Genomic DNA, 23432 nt, shown 5'->3' on the forward strand with positions numbered 1-23432 from the left:
TTGCTCATTATAAAAAATAACATTGAGAAATTTTTAAAAGCGGTAAGTGGAAAGTGTCAATTCTCATCTCACCTCTCTCACCTAATGTCTCTCTCTAGAACCTGTAACTAATAATTGTTCACCTATGTCCTTTCAGATATTTTATAAGATGTGTGTGTGTGTATATATATATATATACACACACACACAAACGCACACACAAAGTATATAATATATATACTTGTATATCATTTAAAAACCTTAAATGTGATCATAAACACACAGCTGTGCTATTGTACAATAGGTTTTTAACTTTAGAAAGGAAAATAATTTATCCTTGGATATCTTTCCTTATAAGCCCAAACAGAGCTATTGCATTATTTATAATAACTTCAGAGTAACTTCACTGTATGTCTACATATAATTTAATTAGTCACTTATTGGTGAATCGTTGGGTTATTTCCATTTTATTATTGTAAACAATATTGCAATAAAATCCATTTTATTATTGTAAACAAGAATGAATAAATTCCTAGAAAATTATAGGGTCAAAGGGTACACACATTTAGAACTTAATAGGAGTAACCAAACTATCTTCCAAACAAGGTTGCCCATATTTGCACACACACCAGTACATATTTCCATATACTATAATTACTGACACTAGATGTTTTTAAACTTTGTGTTTTGCCAATCTGATAGGTTAAAAAACATTTCATTGTTCTCTTAATTTTCATTTCTCTAATTTTGAGTGAGGCTGAACATTTGTATTTTCTTCCCTGTGATCTTTCTGTTGATATATTTTGCCTATTTTCTTACAGGATTCTTCTTTTAGATTGTGGATGCTCTTTGCTTATTATGGAAATTAGCCTTTTTCATGGTAGCAAATCTTTTCTTAGCTTTGCCATTTGTTTACTGAATTTCTTTACAGTATTTTCTAATGCAGTTTTTAAACTTTGAATCTATTTTCTACAGACACTTAGCTTGTGGAATAAAAAAGTCACAACAGTTGAGTTTGCTATTATAAAAAGATGAAGGAAAAATATACTTGGCGAGGCAGAAAAAAGGCAAAGAAACTGTTCTACATATAGAGTATCCAGAGAGGAAAGATGAGATTTATAATATTTTCAAAGTGCTTGTCTGTGGTTTAATTAAATCTGTAAGGCAACAGATCCTCCTAGGCTTTATTCACTGAGCAAGATAGAAGGGAAATCCCAACTGTCTGAAAGCTCTACCTTTTAAGTTTTATTGAATAAACATGAACTAAAATCAAAAGAAAAATTAACTGAGGTTGGATCAGTAATCACATGTGTATCTTGGTCTCTAAAACCAAGCTACCCAATTCACCATTTATTAAGAGAAGCTCTATTAATTAATCTTAATAATGAGCAGTGTCAGGAAATACTCTCAATTACATGTTTACTGGCATTCAGAAGGTTTCAAGAGCCCTTCAGCTGTTTCTTGCCAAATTACTAGTTATCATTTAGGAGTTATTAAAATGTAGGAATGTCAAATTGGATAATTGGTATAAGAAGGCTTTAAATCCCTCACAAACTCATGTGCTCATCAGGTCTTGTTAAACATTTCCTCAACAGAGTTGGAAGATGGGCTGCTTTTATTCCCTAAGACAGGTCTCTTTTCCTTTTTTCCACAATAGGGCCAAAGTCCAGTGATAACTAATCCTCATCAGGATGGATTTGAGAGGCCAATTGATCTCCATTCTACTATGTATTTCCAAGATGACAGCCATGGGTAGGTCACATTTCCAGGATTTATTTTTGAAACATTAATATTAACAGTATGGTGTCATAGAAACAGAATGTATTCTATTTATTTTTAATATTTTAGGATTTAAAATGTTACCTAATGATGTGTAGCAAAATATGTGGCTAAGGATCCATTGTGGAATGCACATGCATTATTCATAGTGCAGCATGTGCAAGGACTTTGAGGCTAAGGGGATCTGTTTGAGCTAGTTAGCTTAAAAAGTTATCGAAACCAGGATAGTCTAAAATGATCTACATAATTTTAGACAGCTTGTCTCAATCTGATTCTCAGGGGAAATTACAATTTCCAGAGCCAGTGCAAGACTCTTCAACTACATATCACTAAACAACTCACAGGTGGGGGGCGGCCGAATGGCTCAGTTGGTTAGAGCACCAGCTCTCAACAACAAGGTTGTCGGTTCAATTCCCACATAGGATGGTGGGCTGTGCCCCCTACAACTAAGGTTGAAAACAGCGACTGGACTTGGAGCTGAGCTGCACCCTCCACAACTAGATTGAAGGACAATGATTTGGAACTGACGGGTCCTGGAGAAACACAGTTCCCCAACATCCCCCAATTAAAAAAAAAAAAAAAAAGATATGTGCATTGATTTAAAAAAATCCAAAACACTCACAGGTGAAGAGCAAAAGGGCAAAATATGAAGCATATGCTACAGGAGCTATTTATGAACAAGGCTCCCCAGTGAACATACTGGAACATATAGGTATATCTTATTCATGAATGGTAGATATATTTCATCTCACATGCCAACTCCCGCCACTTCTCGATTATCTGGAATGCTATGCTGAAAAGGTGTGATTAAAAAAAAAAAAAAAAAACCTGCTAGTTTTACTCCAATGTCTATTCTTCCCTTCCCTCATTGTGGTAGACTTTATTGGCTATGTGTTTACCCAGGATAAAGACTACATTTTTGAAACCCTTTTTAGTTAGGTGGGGACATGTGACTAAATATTGGCACATAGAATGCAAGCCAAAACGGAGTGTATGACTTTCCTATTGTGCCTTTAAAAGGAAGGGTTATGATTTTCCCTTGATCCTTTTTTTCTGATTCATTCTGGCCAGAATGTAGATGTGATGGTGAACTCCCATGGACCATGAAAATAGGGATGGGCAGAGCAAAAGAAAGAAGGAATCTGAGTCCTCAACACGGTGAGGCCACCCTGTCAGATGGCACTCATGTTCAGAATAACATGCATAAGGAATAAACACCTGTCTCATTTAGGTATCCACTGTTTGAGTCAGCCTGTGTTCAAATGAATGCAAATGATTCTGAGCTATGTCAAGGCTCAGTGACAAAAGTAGCATGATAGGTTTGCAATGTTGACCATGGGCAAGGGACCCAATGGTCTCACGCCGATGCTTACTGGATGGATAGTCAACTCACTCCAAAATGGAAAACTCGCCAAAGAAACTCTCATGTAAGTCATACCTTATTTCTCCCCTTTGCCATCTGCCTCCCTCTCTGTGCTACCACTGACCACTTCAGGCTTGTCCCCTCTGCATTTGGTATAAATACAAACAAATGAGACTGACTTAACAATTATAATAAGAATAAAAATAAGACATATATGTATTACTTATGATCTATCATTCATTTATATGTAAGTGATGACAATCCTTTCAAATTTCCTCCTGGAAAGTTATATGCTTATTTCAAATTAGCTGCTGTAGCTAAACAGTTTTGAAACTTTTTTGGAACTGCAAGTTCACACATTTTATATAATAGTATGAGTGGGAGAAATTACTTAAACTTCTTTCATGCCAAAGCAGCAGCTCTTTATTGAGCACTCATCATGCACAACATTAACCCCCATTTCGGGGTCAGAGAGACTGGTAAACCTCGTAAGGATGTCAGTGGTACACTTTACATAACCTATGTCAAATTTCCAGGGTAAGTTGGCTTCATAATTTAACAATAGAAAAACACTAATATGCAAAAGGGATCTATTACAGTCCAGGGAAAGGAGAAACATATTCCAGAAATGGAAGGTGAATTTTAAAAGCACTGCTTCATGGTGCTTTATTTAACGAAGTTATTCATTCGCTGAAGATTTATATTACTGCCCTGCTCCCTTATTTCCAAAATCATTCTCAGTAATTTATAGATTAAAAATTAGAGTTCTCTTTGTGTTCAATTTCAAATGTTTTATTCTACTAGAATTTTGATTTATTCAAATATCCCTTGGGAAATGAATTCTAGTGAGTAGGCTCTCCAGGGGCCTACGGGTAAAGTAACCACATTTCTGGACCTCTGCCTGTCTCCCCAAATCAGCTAATAACTGTGAACTGTAGGATTTCTCTGAGCATCAACGCTGCTGACAGGGGAGCTCCCATCGTTGAGCACATTTCTAGAGTCACTGAGCCTGCAACATATAAAGCAGTGGTGCTAAGAGCAGATGCTGCCGAATTGGAAATTCTGATTTACTTCATGAGTCAGTTCTGCCTGTTAAGCAGGTCAGTGTGTCTCTCCAAATGAAAAACAGCTTCCTTATCGCCATTACGGAAGCAAGGTCAACTCAAGTTCATTTACAGTTTTCAAATATGCCGAGAGCTGTAACATAGACAGTGACTCTGGTTCTCACCCAGGACAGAACAGAGCAAATGAAGTGAGATATAAGGAAGAAATACCCAACAGCAAGTGACACTGGGATCTGAAGGAGCTATATATTAGGGCTGACATCCTGCCTGTGCCGTGGGTGGATTCAGGATACCAAAGTCTTCACAAGTCATTAAATAATCTGAATCTCAGCCCCCTTGGCTCACTATTGCTGCTTTTTCTACATACAAGTATGTCTTTAAACTAGGACAGAGTATCTTGGAAGGGTGTAGCCCTAATGAATCAGGGGTGGGTTATTGGAAAGATTTAAAAAAAATAATAAAACAGAAAGAAAACTCAAGGAAACATAGTCAGAGTAGGGTTTCTTAAGGAATGTGGTTGGCATTTGGACCAAGCAATTCTTCATGTGAAACTGCCCTGCACATGATAGAATATTAACCTTCCTGCCTCCTCTTTAGCACCATTCAGGAACACCAGAAATTGTGTCAACCACTCATCTCCCCATTATTTTAAAATGTCTCCTAGTGGAGGTGGTTATCACCAAAAAATGATGGTAAAGGAGCAAGGGAATAAATGATGTAGTCATGAGTACTTCTTTCTGATTACGGAAATTTCACTGAAACAAAATGCTTTAAATTGGTGTGTGCCACTTCATAGATACGAGCTTTTAAAAATAAAATATCCTGTAACCAATTGGACTCTACTACCATGACTCACTCTGTGTATTAGCATATTTATGGGGCCCATCTATTATATAAATCAGTGAAAAGGGGAAATATTTGTTCCCATAATAAAGCATAACTTCTCAGGGATGATAGTCTGTACCACTGAGAGACAATATTGTTATCATTATTTTTGTTAGTTTGTGTGAATAAGCACAGTCATCTATGAATACTCGTAGGTGTGTGGCTTAGGGACTGAAAAATAAAACATACATGTTTTCCAGAGAACTTTAAATAGCAATATCCTCAAAAACCAAATTTAATTATGTTTTATGAACTTTGTAATCGTTGCTGCTACTTGATTACTTGGAAATGCCAAGCCCATTTTAATCTTGCTTTAGAGAAAAGTACTCTTGGTGGCTTCATCAGATGAGACCAGACTCAAATGTCAATCATTACTCTGGGACAAAGAGAGAAAAGAAAATCAAATTCTCTTTTGAGCATATTCTGACAGTAGCAAAAGCACTGGTTAAGAAAATCTAAACCTACCCAGATACTCCCATCAATTAATACCACAAAGTAGGTATATCTATAACGACTGCTACGAGGACATAATGCCTTAAACTGGATTTAGTCTGACGTAGATTTCACTTTATCGTAGGAAGATGAGAAAGTCAGAAAATTCCAGCTTTATAAGGAAATTTCCTATAACCAATGTTGATGTTCACAGTATAATTAGACATCTAATCCAAATAAAACTTTGTATGCAGCCAAACCTAAAATAAAATTCAAACTCAAAGGGGTAACACTTTAATCAATCACAGCCCAAAGAGAACTAGATTTCCGCCCTCTTTCCTCAATCATCTTTTTGAATAAAATGGTAAATTATAAGAAGAAAATCTGACATTGGCCCAAAACTAAACATTTAAGATATATTCTGGGCCAATTCATATTTAGTCCATGTTCCGACACTCCCAACGAGTACGCAACAATCCTTAATGACAGTCATAACAATTACTCCAACACACTTGAATCTCTAAAGAAAGATGAAATTTTCTCCATTCTCTATTTACTTAGGCAGGAGAAGCAACTACCGTTCAGAACATATTTCCAATAATAGAAAAAACAAAACAAAAGAGTTTTGTTATTGCTGCAATGACCAAGAATGTAAATCAATTACTCTTCAACAAGTACTGTTAACAGAGGCTGGATGATATGCTACAAAATACAACGATGAGCCTTAATTTTCTCTTTGGACCCAGGGATATATGGCTTCTTAACCATCAGAAGCAGTTTCTATGTGTGGTAGAGATATTCTGAACACCCTGAATTCTGATGGGCTTTGCATGAAACGTCTGGGTCTCAGGTTGGAACCTTTGGCAGCCAGGCTACATAACCCTGGGACATGGTTTCCCACTGGGGGACCACAAGGACACAAAGTCAGGAAGGCAACGAATCTTTCTGAACTGCCACATGATAGAATCCTTTCATATGTTAACTCATTTAATCATAACACTGTGAGGAATTATTGTCCCTGGTTCACAGCTGCAGAAACAAAGTCTAAGAGAAATGCAGTAATTTGTCTAAGGTCGCAGAGCCATAACGATCTGAACTTCCAGGTCTCCCTGCCACTTTCAACTTAATCACTGGCTATAGACAAACACCAATACCCCCCCTCTTCTCCCAAACGTTATGTTCTTTCCCCCAAACTCTTAAATGAACGTCATAATTGCTGGGGATTTTTCTTATCTTCCCTTTTGAGAATTGCTAGGCAATATTTGTTTAAATGTTTTTTGGCCGGCTAAGAGTAGAACTTGGAATGAGGAAGATGGTTGTCAAAAATTTTTGATGAATTTTAGCATGTAATAATGTAGTTCTTAATTTTTGTTTTTTTTTTTGAAAAAATTGTTAAAGAATTCTTGGATCAATATTTGTCATTACGTTGTTACTGAGTTAAGGAAATACTTTTAAAATCTACCCTATGTGTGGCTAGCAGAAGTTAAAAAAAATGCTTTGGTACTGAAATATTTATAGTAATGAAATGTAGTGAAAAATTTATGGATTTCCTTTAAAATTATTCAGAGGAGAATATATATATATATATATATATATATATATATATATATATATATGACAGTATTTCATATATATTTCATATATATTTTTATATATTTACATAGATATGTTAAAATGGTAAATTTTAAATTATGTATATTTGCCACATTATATATACATATATGTATATATATAATATATACATATATGTAATACATATATATACAAACACACACACATATATGGGCAATCTTAAGACTTCAGACATATCTATATCTATCTATATATATCTTAACATTGCATATATATATATATAATATGTATTTTAAGATTGCCCATAAGGTGAAAAAAGTAGAGGCTAAGGATAGTTACAGGGGTTATAATATTCTCCGATTTTATATTTGTTTGAAATTTTTGAACAATAAAAATGTATACAAAAAATATGCTTGGGATTTTAAAGTCTCATTAGGCAATGTATATGTTGCTTTCTGGAACAGTCCTTTGGTACTCAGTCTTTCAGGTAACACCTGTTTATTGAGTGGTTACTATGTTCTTAGCAATGTGCTAAATTGATTCAACTTGTGTGACTATGTGAATGTCCATAAAATAACTACAAAGGATTGTTTATTATGGACCTTTGTTTATTTCAGTTCAATCTTAGTATATATGATGTTTGGCAATACTAACTAAAAGTTCAAGTCACCTTTGCTAATTCACTTCACTACCTCTCTGTAACTCAGTCTGATCTTTTAGATGAATTATTGTCAATTCTCATGAATGTCAGCCACAGCTTACTTTCATCCACAGACTCTTGGCATACACATATACAGAGTACACATAGCCTCACTCCCTTGCTTCTCTCCTCCTCTTTTGTGCTTGCCAGGCAAAATCCCCACATGTGCTCACCCCAACCCTGTGCCTATTCTGTGCAAGCTGAACAGGGGTGGAAAGAAACACACAGCCCTGATGATTCACACCATTTTAAATTCTTGGTCACAAATAAGGGGCCCAGGTTGCTGTGGGGGTCTTGCATTTCCCTTGTCCGTCCACTCTCCCATCTCTACACTAACTGTCGTGTTTTTCTCTCCCTAATCTCTTATCCCTCCTCCCTTCCACACCCTCAGCCCATGACCTCCTGTATTATTTTCTTTACCTAAAGAAGCCATCTACAGAGAACATGTGATCTTCCCAACGGAACATGCTCCTTCCTACAACATCTGTGCCCATGTACTCTGCCTTTCCTCCTGCTACGGAGGAAGAAACTGTCCACATTCTTCCTTTGTGCACTGATTCTCATCCCTTTGCCCCTTCTCGCGGACCTTATTCCAATTTCCCTGAGATTGGTTCGCAACTCCCGTTTCTTTAAAACTTACTCATTGGAACCTCTCATCTCATCTCATTATTTTTTAAGAATCAACTGGTGTCTCTAAGGATGACCACACAGCATTCCTGATGTGTCTATTCCTTACCCTGAATGCTCAATTCATTAGCAAGCCCTCCTGAGCTCTACCTTCAAAATATATCTTAGGATCAATATTGTATGAGTCCACTTATATGAGGTACCTAGAATAGGCAAATTCATAAAGGCAGAAAGTAGAACAGCGGTTCCCAGGGGCTGGGGGGAGGGGGAATACAGTCTTATTGCTTACTGGGGACAGAGTTTCAGTTTGGCAAGATGAAAAAGTTCTGGAGATGGATAGTGGTGATGGTTGCACAACAATGTAAATGTACTTAAGGCCACTGAACCATACACTTAAAAATGGTTAAAATGGTAAATTTTAAATTATGTATATTGTGCCACACGTTTAAAAAGATCAGTTAAGAAAACAGATATGTATATACTTGAATCCAACCACTTTTTACTACCTATGTTGCTGCCACCCTAATTCAATCTATTGTCATCTCTCTCCTGCCTTATCAACGTTGCCTCCTAGAACACCTCCCTGCTTTTCATCTTGCCCCCTGCCTCAGTGTGATCTCTACACACAACATCAGAGTGAGGTTTTCAACTGGGAGATCCTGTAACTTACCAGATCAAAGTCTGTTAGAATAAAATCCTACTCTTTATAAAGGTCTTCTTGCTCTTCATTGAACACCTGGGGCCTTTGTCCCTGCTTTCTCTCTCCCCAGGCTGCCCTTTCCACAGCCGGCTCCGACTCCATTCAGGTGTCTGCTTACATATCATCTCCTTACAGAGCTCATTCCTGACCACCTAATCTCCACTATCCTCCCAACACACACACGTGCACCCATGCAGACATACATATACCCTCTCCTGCTTTATTTCTTAATAGTGCTTTTTACTACCAGACATCATATATTTCCTTGTTTTCTTATTTACTTATTACTGTTTGCCCCTCTTGACTTAAGTGCAATGAATTGGCTGACTGCTGCTTGTCTAGGCCTTCACCATGACTGGTACATCGTAGAAGTGAAAGAAATATTTGCTTACTAAAGGCATGATTGGACTTGTTTGAGGCTTTGCATGTTAAATTTGAAGCTCAGAAAATAGTAGATGAAGAGTGTTCCAAAGCAGGCAACTGCTCACATCGGAAAAAATTCTCCTTTAAAAACAAAGCCCTTTAGTAACCAATGAGGACACTCCAGGGCAGACTGTTGACAGCAGGAATGAAGGGAGGGAGGGGGAAAATGAGATAATGGATTCCAGAGTGCTATGAAAAATGTAAGACATGGTGCTTGTAATAAGTTATTATGAACAATTGGCATCTTGATGAGGCAGCGTGTAAAGGTCCCTGAGCAGAATTCACTTACTATTTCAGGAAAGGATTCTTCAGAAGATTGTCATTTGTGTAAGAACATAGGCTTGTTGAAAGGATACTGTGGCATGCAGGTTGCCCTAAGTGATGAGGAGGAATGGTACTTTAATGAAGAAAATGCTGAGTGTATTCAGACATCCCCGGGGATCATCTGAAGTGAGTAGGTGGTGAACGGAAATTGCGTGGTATCGCAGGGCAGTCTATTATGGCAGGTGGCTCGTTTTCAGGAGACTGAATTGGGGTCTCCCGAAATTGAGTTTCACTGGTGTGTTTTAGATTTCCTCAACTTTTGAAGAAGGAAAAGCAAAAGCACATGGGCTTTTTAGAATGGGTACATAGAATACAATTTTATTTTTCATAGGAAGAACCATATTCCTGCTAATTATGATACAAAGGGGGGAAAAAACGTAGTATCCAGATGAAAAAGAATTGCTGTTCTAAAATACCAACTGGAGATTGCACGAAAGATTTGTATTCTTCATTCTGCTGCTTCCTGTTATAACCAGGTCAGCTCTTCCCCTTCTTTCTTAGTCCTGTTCTGGAGGCTTCTGGGCTCTCATGGACTTGGCTGCTCACTGAACGGAGATCTCAAGGCAAATGCTGTTAGCCTGGCTGCTTCTTAGTTATGATCTGAGGACCTCGCTGATCTCTCCCTGCTTTGTGTGGTGAACGCCGTAATGCCAGCAGTAGACCTAATGACTCATGGGTCTCTCACTTGGACGGTGACCTACAATCTCAGTTTGCCTGGGACTCAGAGGGCCTGGAGACATGGGACTTTTCGATGTTAAATCTGAGAAAGTCCCAGGCAAACTGGGACGAGTTGGTCATCTCACTATTAAGTTCAGGGATAAAATTAGGGCAGGAGGTAACTCAAGGCTTCATTCACCACAGATCATAGGCAAATTCCTGACCCCAAGCCTTTTAACTTTCTGTGACCCCAGGGATCTTTGTTGGGCATCATTCATCCCCCTCTCTTCCCTTTTAATTATAGTCACTGAATGAAAGCTTGTGGGCTTCTATTAAGCCTCAAATACAGTCCCCAAAGTAAGGAGGAAAATTGTGTGTATAAATTGTGATAATTACAGTGACCATATGCCCCCTCTCCGCCTCGACCTTGTTCCTGCTACTATGACTGAACCACTCTGGGGGCCCAGCCCCTCCCCCAGACTCCAGGCCTATTCCTGTTTGTGGACTTGGAGCATTTCAGGAGTCTCAAGCCAGCTTTTCTGGCCTCAGCTTGGTACCTGGATCTGTGCTTCTCCCCTGCTTTGTACCCTAGACCCTTGATGGGATCCCCACTTGTCAATGTACCTGTGTGCCGCTATCTACCTTGATGACCTAGCAAGGGTGCAAGGCCTCCACAAAAAGCATGCGGTGAGTGTATGGGATCCTGGCTCCTCCAGCATCCCTGAGGTCCTGACCCACTCTTCAACTCCACTTTGCTGAGGCCAGGTGACTGTCCATGAGCCTCCCCAGACCTCCCCGGCAGGGCCATTCACACAAGTAGCACCACACAAGTAGCTTTGGAGAAAGGGACCCCTCCAGGCACGTAAATTACAAAAGGGGGCCCCTTCTGGGACGGCCAGTTAGAACAAATCAACCTTTCCTCAGGCAGCTTGTAAGGCACAGGGCTTGCCTAAGAGAGCCCTGGCTCAGTTTTAACTCCACTTGGCATCCCCTCAGCTGGGTGTATAACTTACATAGTCACACCTAGCTCTCCTCCTAACACTACTGACTGACTGTCTCAGCTGCCACCGGGGACTAGCATAGTGACATGCTTTGCTTATTTGGACAGGTCTTGTCTCTGAATTTGACCTGAATTTGACCTGCATTTGTTCCTTGTCCACACTTCTCCCATCTCCTTCAGCTTTCAGATCACTCCTACTTAGGGTCTCATTTGTAACCTGATGGTGTAAAGAAAGTAATGCTACAGCTTATAAAAAACTAAGAAGGTAACACTAATTGCATAACATTTACACATTCTATCAAATAGTATAATCAAATTCAATTTTAATATAACAAAACCTACAACCCATTGGTTATAGTGCTTTGTTACATTCAATTACTACTGATCTCTGCATAGATTCTCTAGACTTTTCTACTCTTTTTTTCCCAAAATATGTTTACCTCAGGATAACACTGTGTTTTCTCTTTCCAAAGACAGTTGAAGACTCTTAGAAGCGAGTTTCCTAATATAATTTTGACTTTAAGCCTATACCACAATTTATCATTCCAGACTTCGCTGTGAAAAAGATGAAGGCATGAAACTTGACTGCCTACAAGCAGTAGTTCCTGAAAAGTTAAATCAGAAAAGAGAGGATAGAAAAACAAGTCGTGGTCTAATAAGTCAAATATCCCAATGCTCGGAGGAAGGTGGCTATAGCAAGGAAATCCCACTTGGGATAGGCGCAGAGAAAAGACTAGAGGAGAGGAAAGCCATTTGGACAAATTGAGTCACATGACACTGAACTTCTGAAAACTTATCTAGCCAAAGAGAATCCTTTCTTATTTAGAATTGTAGGCTTTGGAAGTTCCATCAGTTAAATACAAGTTCCCCCGATGGGACATATAATTACCACAAAGTTTGAGCCTGCCATGAAGGCTTGCATGTTATTTTGTGAAAATAAATTGCATTTTATTTTGTGAGGAGGGGACAGTAGATTATTTTCATAATTCTAGCGTATTTCAGGCACTTAGTGATATGGGGAGCATCGCTGTTTTTACAATGTTACCTTTCACAGTTAAAACAAATGTGTACACAACAAATGGCACAGAACACATAAAAAACTGAGAGAATTTTAGTGTAACCATCGGGTCTATATTATGTGGTCCAAATATATCTAAATACATACATATCAAGAGACAATGAATGAATACATACATAAAATTAAAAACAGATTAAAGTTTTATCAAGATGGTTACGCATGATGCTTTAGTTTAGACAATGTCAGTTCCCTTGAAAGGCCTTCACATGGTCATCTGTGCTCAGATCAAAGCCTGATTTTATTTCTTTTATTTCTCCAGCTACCAAAAATACCTTAGTAAATAGAAACAATTTCTCTAGTGTGCTTTTCCTCCTGAGAGTATTGTATAAATGATGTAGAAAAAGTTTGGAGAGAAAAGCTTATTTGTATTCACAAACCCCAGATGGGGTTGCATTTTTCAGGCATGATAAATGAGATAGAGACCATCAATTAATTGTGTGATCACTTCTTCTGCCTCCAGTCGTCCTCTAGACAACGTTCTCTAATTCTAACCACTGGCCCAGTAGCCATAACGATCGGTGTTCGAAACTTGCTCAAGTTTTTATAATATTATTATCTGGTGTACTTAAAGTTATTTACTTTCAACACACTTCCTAGGAGGCGTGACAGTGGGAAAAGTAGCTTACTTACTTGTGTTTATCTTCTGGAGTGAAATATGCTTTTCCAACTGTCTTCTGAGCTTCACCTCTGCTCCATACTTTCCAGTGGTCCCGTTGTCAGCCAGAATGAAGTGGGAATGCATGCTGTTGAGAACAGTCAGCTTGCTCATGGGATTGGACATGGTCTGATATGGCCGGACAACCTGCAGAAGTTCAACAGGAAGAGGCAGAAGTCAGAGAAAAGAAAGCAAAATATAAAAAGGAGAACCAGATAGAGAGGACAGAGAGAGAGAGAGAGAAGGAAAATCAATTATTTGGTACAGTGAAAGTATAGTCTACTTCCTCTTCCTAATACTGCTTTGCATAGAAGCAAAATTTATGGTAAATGTTCTATTCAAAGCAAGATTATGCTTAAAGGATTATGTATCTGTTAATTTATTTGTGTACTGAATTCATACAGAAACTAGAGTTTGTGTTTTCACTGTACACAAAAAACTGCTATGTCAATGATAGATTCACTTTGAAGTTGATCTTTTATTTGTTGATGGACTAGAAATGTCTAAGTTTAGTTATTTGTTTCTTTCTTTTTCTTCTCCGTCACGTCCATACTGTAATAGGCACAGCAGAACGATCATTCTGGAGAATGGTGGGGGCTGGGGGGTGATCTTTTCTGTCAAGCCCATTCAGTAATCTGAAATCCTGTTATTTTAAATCAGCACTGTTCTCATGAAATACCTTACTTAAGTCGAAATGTTTGATGTAAAGTAACCGCCTCATGAGACAAATATGAATCAGGCTCAAAATGATCGTCACTATCTTCTTTTTGCGGTTGTTATTGTTATTTTAATTTCATGGTGATTTATACTACCTACAACAGTATAAGTCTAAGTGCAGTTCTTAGATTTTCGATATAAAGGGAAAAGCAAACCCTATTGTGAGTGAGCTGCTTTATACACATTATCTATATTCCTTGCAACAATCCTGCAAAGTAGATGCTGTTATGTTTATGTCATGGATGAAGAAACTGGTAAAGTAGGTTTTGTAAGAGTTCCCTTCACACAGAACCAGAATTCACACCGAGGACTGACTGATTCCAAAAATTGTGCTTATTCGCCATTCCCATACGACCAACTTAGACACGATGGAAATAAGAAGGTGTGTTGGAAATCTGCTCCTAAAATATTTAGGTAGAAACTTCACTCAAGACTATGAAAAGGAACATTCATTATTGCACAGCCCCAGTACAGTTATCCCTGCACTGAATCATCGAAATTGACAGCACAGAAATAAATTCTTTCTGTGCCTATGTGCAGTGTGTGGTGTGAAGTGACTCTGACGGTTAGATGCCCCTGTTCATTCTCAGTACGTAATAACACACCATGAAAAACTATAGAAAGATCGTGTACTTTGTTAGAGGAATTACAAAGGATTTAGTAAGGACAATCTTCAATAAAGATCTCATGAAAGTCATTTTTTAGACCTTGATGCTGATTTCGAAACCCTGCATCTCTATGTGTCTGGCAAACAGAATCTCAATACATACTGAATGAATGAATAGGACAACTCAAGACAGACATGCTTTTGTTCAAAATTGGAAAACAAAAAAAAACAAAACAAAAAAGACAACTTTCTTTTTCTGAATGGTTCGAGAATTGATCTAATCTAAATTTAAAATGTATAATTCTGAAACTTTGAAATGTCCTTTATTCTTTTAATATATGTGTTATTTGTTAATGTAGCATTAATATAACATTAATTCATAGCTTCATTTGAATTGGCTCTGATTGATAAAGGAAGCCCATAACTTTTTGATTATTGTTTCCAGTAATCTCATGGAGCGGTTTTCAATTACTCCTTTGTCTAGTTTAATGAATGAGAGTCCCCAAAACACAGAGACAGTGGTTGGCTAACTCCAACCCAAGTTCTTTATCAGTGGAAGAGTAGGTTGCTTGTGGTTGAAATTCCCATTTTGTTGTTACTCATTTTTTATCATAAAACATTCATTCTACAGCAGGGTGGAAGTTAATAAATATTAATGCTTTGTTGAAAGAGGCTTAGCAGAAAGACTTTCTCCTATTCTTAAAGTGCCTCTGCATTGTGGTTTTGGACAAAAGAAAATGCTTTAGTTACTGTTCTCTTTTCTAACAGTAGGCTCCTTGCCAAGAAGGAGGAAGACCCAAAACAGTTCCACGAGCAGCAGGTGACAATGGATTTTCTAGAGGTTAATCTCGGTGTGACAGTGAATGCAGACATTTGTTCTAGCTGAGACATGAGCACGTTTTCTAAATCCTGGGAACCTAATAAAAGAGCATTAGTGAAAGTGACATTTTCAAATAGAGAAAGGCATGGAAATGACTCTGGGCCAAGCTGAAGTACATAACCCAATCTGAGAATAAAATAACATAATTCAATCATCAGACTATATTCTATATATCTATTCCCTCCCCTACCAGATTCTAAGGACATCGCTTTCTTTTCTTGTGACACATGGCACATCATCTTTGGGAACACTGTACATTTGAATCAGTCATGACAAGAAGCTCAAGTTTACGGTATCATTCATAAATTTTAATTCCCCCTTCTTACTGCTCTCCATTTCTTTTGATCTTATGTGAGGGTAAGTTAAAAGTGGTCATATTTTGGCAGAAATTTTGTCTGCTGAATAATAGGGGATATAAATCTGAAAATAATTAAAATGTCCTAATTTATTTTCTAATCATCATTGGATGAAGATATGCTGAATCTTGGAATAATTCTTAACATACGAGCCGGAAATCTGTTTCAATCCCAGTTCTGCCAATGGCTGTGTGAATCTGAGTCTCATATTTTTAACCTTTAGGAGGGAAATATAAAACCGCTTACCTCAGATGAGATTATATGTGCAAAGTACCTGGCACCATGCCTGACTCCTAGAAGCAATCGATAAATTTTAATTCCTTCTCAAGCTCTCTTTTATTTTACCAACGCTAAACTGATTTTCTAATTGCAAACTAGTGACCAATGTGAAATGATAGGAGACAAAGCACTGATTTTTGTTTTACAAGGGATTTAAATTAAGTAATGTAAGTACAAAAAAAAAGAAGAAGAAGGAAATTAGTAATCACTTGGCAAAATATGCAAAGTGTTTTTTCTTTGCTGTGTTCTCCCAAGCCATTTCAGAGGGTGATGCCCTCGAACTATTTGTTGATTAACTACAAAGTAGGAAATAACTTTCCAAGTACTTCACAGGAATGCAATTTGGTCTAACTTCCCTATAAAATCCACTTGACATTCTTCATTACAAACATACTAGCAATTTGTTTTTGTTTGAGTTACAATTTGCATATCTACAAAAGATTTACTGATCTTCCTCTTATATTTTTCAAATAAAAAAAAATAACACCTTTGCAGCCCATGAATACAAATTAATTTTTTCCTCTGACAAAATGTTGGAGATAATGCACCCACTTTCACCATTAAGAGTTCATAAAACGAGGACTTTTTGAAAGAGTGTGTGTGTGTGTGTGTGTGTGTGTGTGTGCGCGCACACACACACACAAGCATGCACAGTAAGAACAACTGGGACATCTTCATGACTTGCAGGTATATTAGATTTCTCTACCATGTTTCTCAGCCAGTGTTTCCTAACAAAGTCAAGCCCGAATGACCTACAGCATCCACTGGATGTAATGGATCACCTTCTCTCCTAAGAATAAAGGATGACCCAGGTTATGTACCATTCTTGAGAGAATTGAGAAGAGAGTCATTCAGATAACTTTTTTGTGCTTTGTAGTTCAGATGAGGAACCTGGATTGAGAAAGGCTGGTGGCATCTGAAAGGCCTACATATTAAGTGATCTTTTGTGATTTGTGAATATAGTAGTATCTAGACCCAGCAGGGAAATTTGCTTAGAAATGGGTTTTAGACAAGTAATACTTCTTGGGTATCATGGGCCAGAATACCACAGACATTTTGCTTCTCTTTCTTGTCCCTCAAGGGTAAATGAGAGACTTCTTCATTCATTAACCCATTGTACACCACGTTGAACTAGCTGGTTGGTAAAATTCTGGTTCCAAGGCCTTTGTATACCTTGATTCTGAAACAAGGAGGCAACAAAGTGGGAGCTGTTTAAGGGCCAACAGAGATGAAGGTCCTTTATATCTTTATATAAGGCATTTGTAGAGTCATTATCATTGCCAGGAAAGGATTGATCCAGAGAGACACTGTGGAAAAACTGAACGTGCTTCATAGGCTGGTACCAGAGTGCTGCATTTCTTTTCCCTGGAGGGGCTCACATGGATCATTTGGGAGCTGATCTTAAACATCCCCTTGAGTTTTCCTAGCAAACATCATGGATATTCTGGTCTCACCCAGGAGTACAGAGCAGGGAATCAGGAGATGGGGGTTCTATTTCTAGGTCCTCCGTTTAGTACTATCTGTGGCCTTGAACAAGTCTGAATTCATTCGTTCCTTTGTGTACTCACTCATTAAGAATGTCTTGAGAAAATGAATGTGATAAATGCTATAGCGCTGGCTTGAGGAGACATATACTCCCATGTCTAGGTAATGTCTCACAATAAATGTTCAAAATATATTTATTGAAAGAAACTTTTTGGATGGTAGCTGTCTCATCTATAAAGTAGAGGACTAGACTGTGGTTTCCGAAGGCTTTCTACTTCTAAAATTGAATCTGGTCAGCCTGTGTTAAAGTGTACATTTGCTTTTTCCAAGTTAATGCAGAACAATGACCGTCCATGTGTGTTGGCTACAATGAAAAGTAGTTCTCTCATGTTCTGGGGTCTCTTCCATTTTGTGGTGCTTTCGACAATGCAAGAGCAGTTTGGTCATCTGTGGCGCCTTTCCTGAATGGAACTGAATTGAGCTAAATCAGGTTTTTGAATGATCAATTACAGGCCTACAGGTTAATAATCCCAGACCTTATTAACTACCAGGGGTGCCAAAAAAATGTATACACATGACTTGTACGCATCTCTTCTTATTGGTATATATTGAGGATTACAATTTTAATAGTTTTTTTCTTTCTTAATATATGTACATATATATATATCTCTTTTGGCACCCTCTGTAGTAAGGTGTGTATTAGTGTGGCCCAGGCAAGTAGCAGGGCAGGGGATGTGCATCCACAGAGTCATTCTTTCCCTCCCAACAGCACTATGATTTTAATTTAGGCATGAAGAAAATTAGCATCCATTGACCACTTACTGCATTCCAGGCACTGAGATCACACTTTTACATGCATTAATCCATTTCATGCTTAGTTTCTAGGTAAAACTATAGAGGCTTAGAGACGTGAAGTGTCTTGGCTAAATTTGCTCCACTAACACTCTTCCCTCTCAACCCCATGTAGATCTTAAATTCCTTTATAGGTCAAAAGACATTTAGAGGGAAGACAGAGGACCCAGACTGATTATAAAATTTATAAAGGTATGATTTTGCTGCTGGACATTTTTGCCACTGGCGTAGCTAAGCATTAAAGTCCTTCTGACTGTTTATCAGGTTATTTCCAGATGAGTCCTCTAGAGCTGTATAGTATACAGAGGTCAGGAAAGGCACCAGCAGGCAGCAGAATGGGGTGTATGCTTTGGAGAGAGAGAAATAAAGGAGTGGTGAGGTTCTCTTCGGATCAGGTTTGCATTTCTGTGAGAGAAGAGAGGCTACCGCTGGGAAGTGGGAAGCAACCTCTTTGTTCGATATAAAGAAACATGGGGACTGAGGGAATGCAAAGGGAAAAAAAAAAAGAAAGAAAGGCACTGTGTCTTTATAATCACAGAGAGGCCTGTGCTAGCAGGGACACTGGCTTGTTATTTCCTATTCAGGCAGCTCAGCTGTAAGTCTAGGTAGAGAGCAGGGTCATATTGAATCCCAGATGCTGCCTCTCAGCTTAGCAACCCAAACAAGAAAGCAGCAAACCCAGGGATCCATCTCCAAAGAGGGCCTACATATCTCACTTATGTGACTCCCACCAAAATCCACAGGAAGAACAATTATATCTTTCTGCAGCACTTTGAAAACGTGCCCTTCAGATTGTGGGCTGTAGAGGTGACCCATCCTCATCTCTGGCTTTGCGCTGGAGTAAGCTCACCCACCTCTGTCCTGACTGAGGGGAACTATGTACCATTCAGGTACAGGGCTCACTGGCAGTGGGAAAAGGTCCTCAAGTTCTAAACAGGGTTACATGCTTTAGACATCACCATGTGTCAGTGGGGTGATTTGAAAATATGTTCAAATTCTTTGAAAAGCTTCCCTTAGTCTGGGCTGGATTTAGTGACTCACTTCTAAGAAACCGAATAAACTAGAAGTGATGGTATATGACTTCTAAAACTAGGTCATAACCGAAGTCCTCTTAGGTCTCTCTTGGGTCACTTACTCTGGGGGAAGTCAGCTGCCATGTTCATAAAGCAGCCTTTTGGAGAGGTTCACATGGCAAGGAACTCCTAACCAACAGCCATGTGACTGAGTCATCTAAAAAGTGGGCACAGTAGCTCCATTCAGCCTTTCCGATGATGCGGTTTCAACTGACATCTTGACTATGACCTTAAGAGAGATCCAAGCCACAACCACCCAGATAAGCCACTCATAAATTCCTGACCCACAGAAACTGTGAGACAATAAATCGTATTTTTAAGCCATTAAGTTTTGAAGTAATTTGTTACACAGTGATAGATAACTAATATAGTAGTGTATTATTATCTTCTTTGAGGCTTTGAAATATATCCTCTCCCTTCTATTCTGGATTGGCTGAGGCAGCATAATTTCAGGATCTCTAGTTCCCCCTGCCGCCCCCCACCCCACGGCCTCCCATCCTCTGTGCTGCCTGGCATTCCTTCCCTGGGTTCTAAACAGTTCTGGTTTCTGTTCTCCACTGGGGCTGTGACTACTGTCCTCCAGTCTCCTCACATGTCTGACCTAAACACCATCCTTCTTCACGTAGCAGACGATCTGACTCCTGTGCCTACACACTTGCCAACTGGGTAACCCAGATCAGGTTACTTACCCTCTGTGTCTCAGTGTCTCCATGTGTAAATGGAGATTAATAATGATTATAACCACCTCACTGGGGTGTCATACGGATGAGGTGAGATGGAAAACTCATAGAACAATGAACACATGAACTTAAATAAATGGTCAGCTATTATTATTATGGAGAAATAGTGCTGCATAATAGGTAAGGATATGGTCTTGGGAGCTAGCTGGCCTAGGTTTAAACCCCAGCTATGTGCATCGTTTGTCATGTAATATTGGGCAAGTTACTTTACTTCTTTGTGGTTGGTTTTACCATCAGTAAAATGGGAAGGATGTTGGCGATACTGAAAATAACAACTTCTTAGTGCCATTATGAGTATTAAATGGCTATCTCTATAAAAATGCTGATACTTATTAAGCTCTACAAAAGTGTTGATGCTATTATTGTTATAATTTCGGTGATAAATGATACACCTCTAGACTAAAACTTCAATATCCCGCCACCAACCCTTTATATACATATTCTTCTTCTCTTTGAGTTATAAGGGTGTGGATGGGTAATCTCCCCTTTTAGCTGTGGACATCTTCACATCAGGGCCACTCTAGGACTTATTTTATCAATTATCTCCTCTCTATCTTTAGTTCCCTTTGTACCATAAACATATAAACAAACTCAGGCCTCTCCTATCTTGATGAAAAATACAACCTTCAATGTATGGCTCCCTTTGGCTACTCATATCTCTTCTCATCACAGTCAAAGCTGTAAATGTAGTTCCTATTTTGCATCTCTACTTCTCCTTCCTCAACCCATTGAAATGGGAGCTTGAGCCTTCATCATTCTTCTGAAACAGCGTGGACCAGTGATACCAAATGGTTTGTCTTGATAAATTGGATGAACATTCCAAGTCCTTACCTTCCTTAGTTTCCCAATTCTACTTGGTGTTGCCCTCCACGTCATCCTTCTGGAGCACCCTTTTCCCTTGGCTTTCATAACACACTCTAGTTTTGCTCCTACCTTTAAGGCCTTCTTTTGGTCTATTTTGCAGATTGATTTCCCTCTGCTCAGCCATAAAATGTTGGAAGAGCCTCAGGATCCAGGTGTAGGCTTTCCTTTTCCTTACCCTACACACTCTCCCGTGGTGATCCCATCCACCATAATGGCTTTTCATCTATAAGCAGGTGCCTTCTGAATCTAAGTGTGTCGCCAGATCTTGGTCCTGAGCTTCTGCCTTATATACTCACTGACCACCTGGACATTTTTACATAGATATCTCAAAGGAACTTTGAAATCAGTATGTCCGAACTGACTTTTGTATCCCTGTGGCAACCTTGTGGTTACCGATGTTGCTTTCTTTTTTTTAAAATTTATTGGGGTGATTGTTGCTTTCTAATCCCCTTCCCTTCTCCCTCATCCCACCCCCCACCCCCATCTAGCAACTCTCAGTTTTTTCTCTATATCTCTGAGGGGTATGAATGATAAATGTCTAACTATTACATTGTTTTGTACACCTAAAACTAACAAAAAAATCAATATGTCCATATCCAAACAACACTCTTTTTACCAAAACTGCACTCCCTATGTAAGTGAATGTAGCCTAGACCTTGAGTATGGTCCAGGGTCAGCTAGCATTGGATCCTGTATAAAAACAACAGACTTAGGTGGGTCACCTTGACTCTGAACTTTTCCTCTCACATCTCCTGGATACATCTTATCTAACCTAATCATGGAAATCCAATAATCTCCATACAAGGACCACTTCTGGTAAGTTTTCTTAGCTTACAATATGAAGTCATATTTGGCTTGTCTTAGAAATAAATGATATATGTACTTAGTTAATAACTATACCAGAATTATCATTTGTGTTATTAAACTTGATTTTTCTTGGCTTGTGATATAAAGATGACATCAAAAGAACATTTTCCACTTTAATATAAGAACTCTTAAAGATTATAAAATTCTGAGAATAAATCTATAATTTAAGAAAAGTAGAATATAGCCTTGAATGTCAAGATAATTTGATAATCACATAAGATGATATGTTGGAAATCTACCCAAACACAATTTTCATCCTCAAGTTAAAATGAAAAGTGCTTTTTCTTGTGCTCATATCTGGATTTTTAATTTGACATGTGTGTTGTTAACCTAGATTTGGGAAAAAAGAAATTATAAAGGCTTCAGAAATTGTTCAATTACCTGAAACAATTCTGGTAAGATTGTTTTCTAAAGGAATCTAAATATAAAATGAGTCATATAAAAATTTAAATTCACTGGAAGTTCTTTCTTGACTTTACACTGGTGACACTTTCATAATCATTTATCCAGGATGAGATTCTCTAGGGACAAAGAAAATGACTCTGGTCATTCTCATTGAGTCTATTTTTGAGTTCAATTTATAGGCATAAAATATTTGCCAATATCTCAACTAACAATAGAATATAATATCATTAAACATTTTCTATCTTACTTGGCATACTACTAGTTAATAGTATGGGCTTCAGAGACAGTGAATCTTGATTCTAATACATATTTAGTTGTCTTACTATAAAAATGGACAATATATACCTCATAAGGCTAATATATGCCGTAACAGAAAGCATTCTCAAATAAGAGTAAATTATAATTACTATTATTATGATTATGTTCACAGAAATTTCATGAAGATAGACAGAGCAAGTGGTTTCATAGTCCACTTAGAGATGAAGAAATAAAATCTTATGGAGTTTAAATGATATGTCAATGCTTCATGTTCATGCAAAGTATTACATCAGTGGTTAACAAGAAACAAAGAAAAACAATTTAATCCCTATTTTTGAGGAGTTTTTAGTCAAGTTGGGGAAGAAGACAGCTCTGAGACAATTGCAATCAAAGATATGCCATTATGGGTCCAAGTAGTTAGAAAAAGCATCTTGGTGGAGATGAGTCGTGAAGTTAGTTTGAAGTGCAGGACTTTGGGTTGTAGTAGAAGAAAGAGGCAGTAAGAATCGCAGAGGTGGGGTTAACCTCAAACGCTGAACAATACACATTTACATGTCTAATGTCAGGACAAAAAATTAATACTATCTCAGTTCTCATGACATTATTCCTCACCTAAGTCTGTTGCATAGCTCCTTTCATTGAGAAAAAAAGGGTTTGATGAAATGGAATAGAAGATACTCAAATTTTAAAAAATCAAGGCTAGTTCTATCACTCAGTTGGGTAGATCATGCATTTTCAAAGGGTTTACAGAAAGGCCTGTTTTCATTCGACACTTTGCCCCTATATCCAAAACACAGAGGTTTAACCATCC

The 23432-nt window shown here is 38.1% G+C and overlaps 1 protein-coding gene across 19 annotated transcripts in view; it reads right to left on the reverse strand.

The window, feature by feature from the left end:
- The window catches only part of TRPM3 (transient receptor potential cation channel subfamily M member 3), an 820394-nt gene that overhangs the window by 213311 nt on the left and 583651 nt on the right, over positions 1-23432 (reverse strand). For all 19 annotated transcript variants that reach the window (XM_074330560.1, XM_074330553.1, XM_074330550.1 and 16 more), the window contains one exon: positions 13214-13385. In XM_074330560.1, coding sequence (XP_074186661.1) covers positions 13214-13385 — 172 coding nt within the window. The remainder of the gene's footprint in view (positions 1-13213; positions 13386-23432) is intronic.

Source organism: Rhinolophus sinicus, linkage group LG04, assembly GCF_036562045.2.
Source record: "Rhinolophus sinicus isolate RSC01 linkage group LG04, ASM3656204v1, whole genome shotgun sequence".
Lineage (NCBI taxonomy): Eukaryota > Metazoa > Chordata > Mammalia > Chiroptera > Rhinolophidae > Rhinolophus > Rhinolophus sinicus.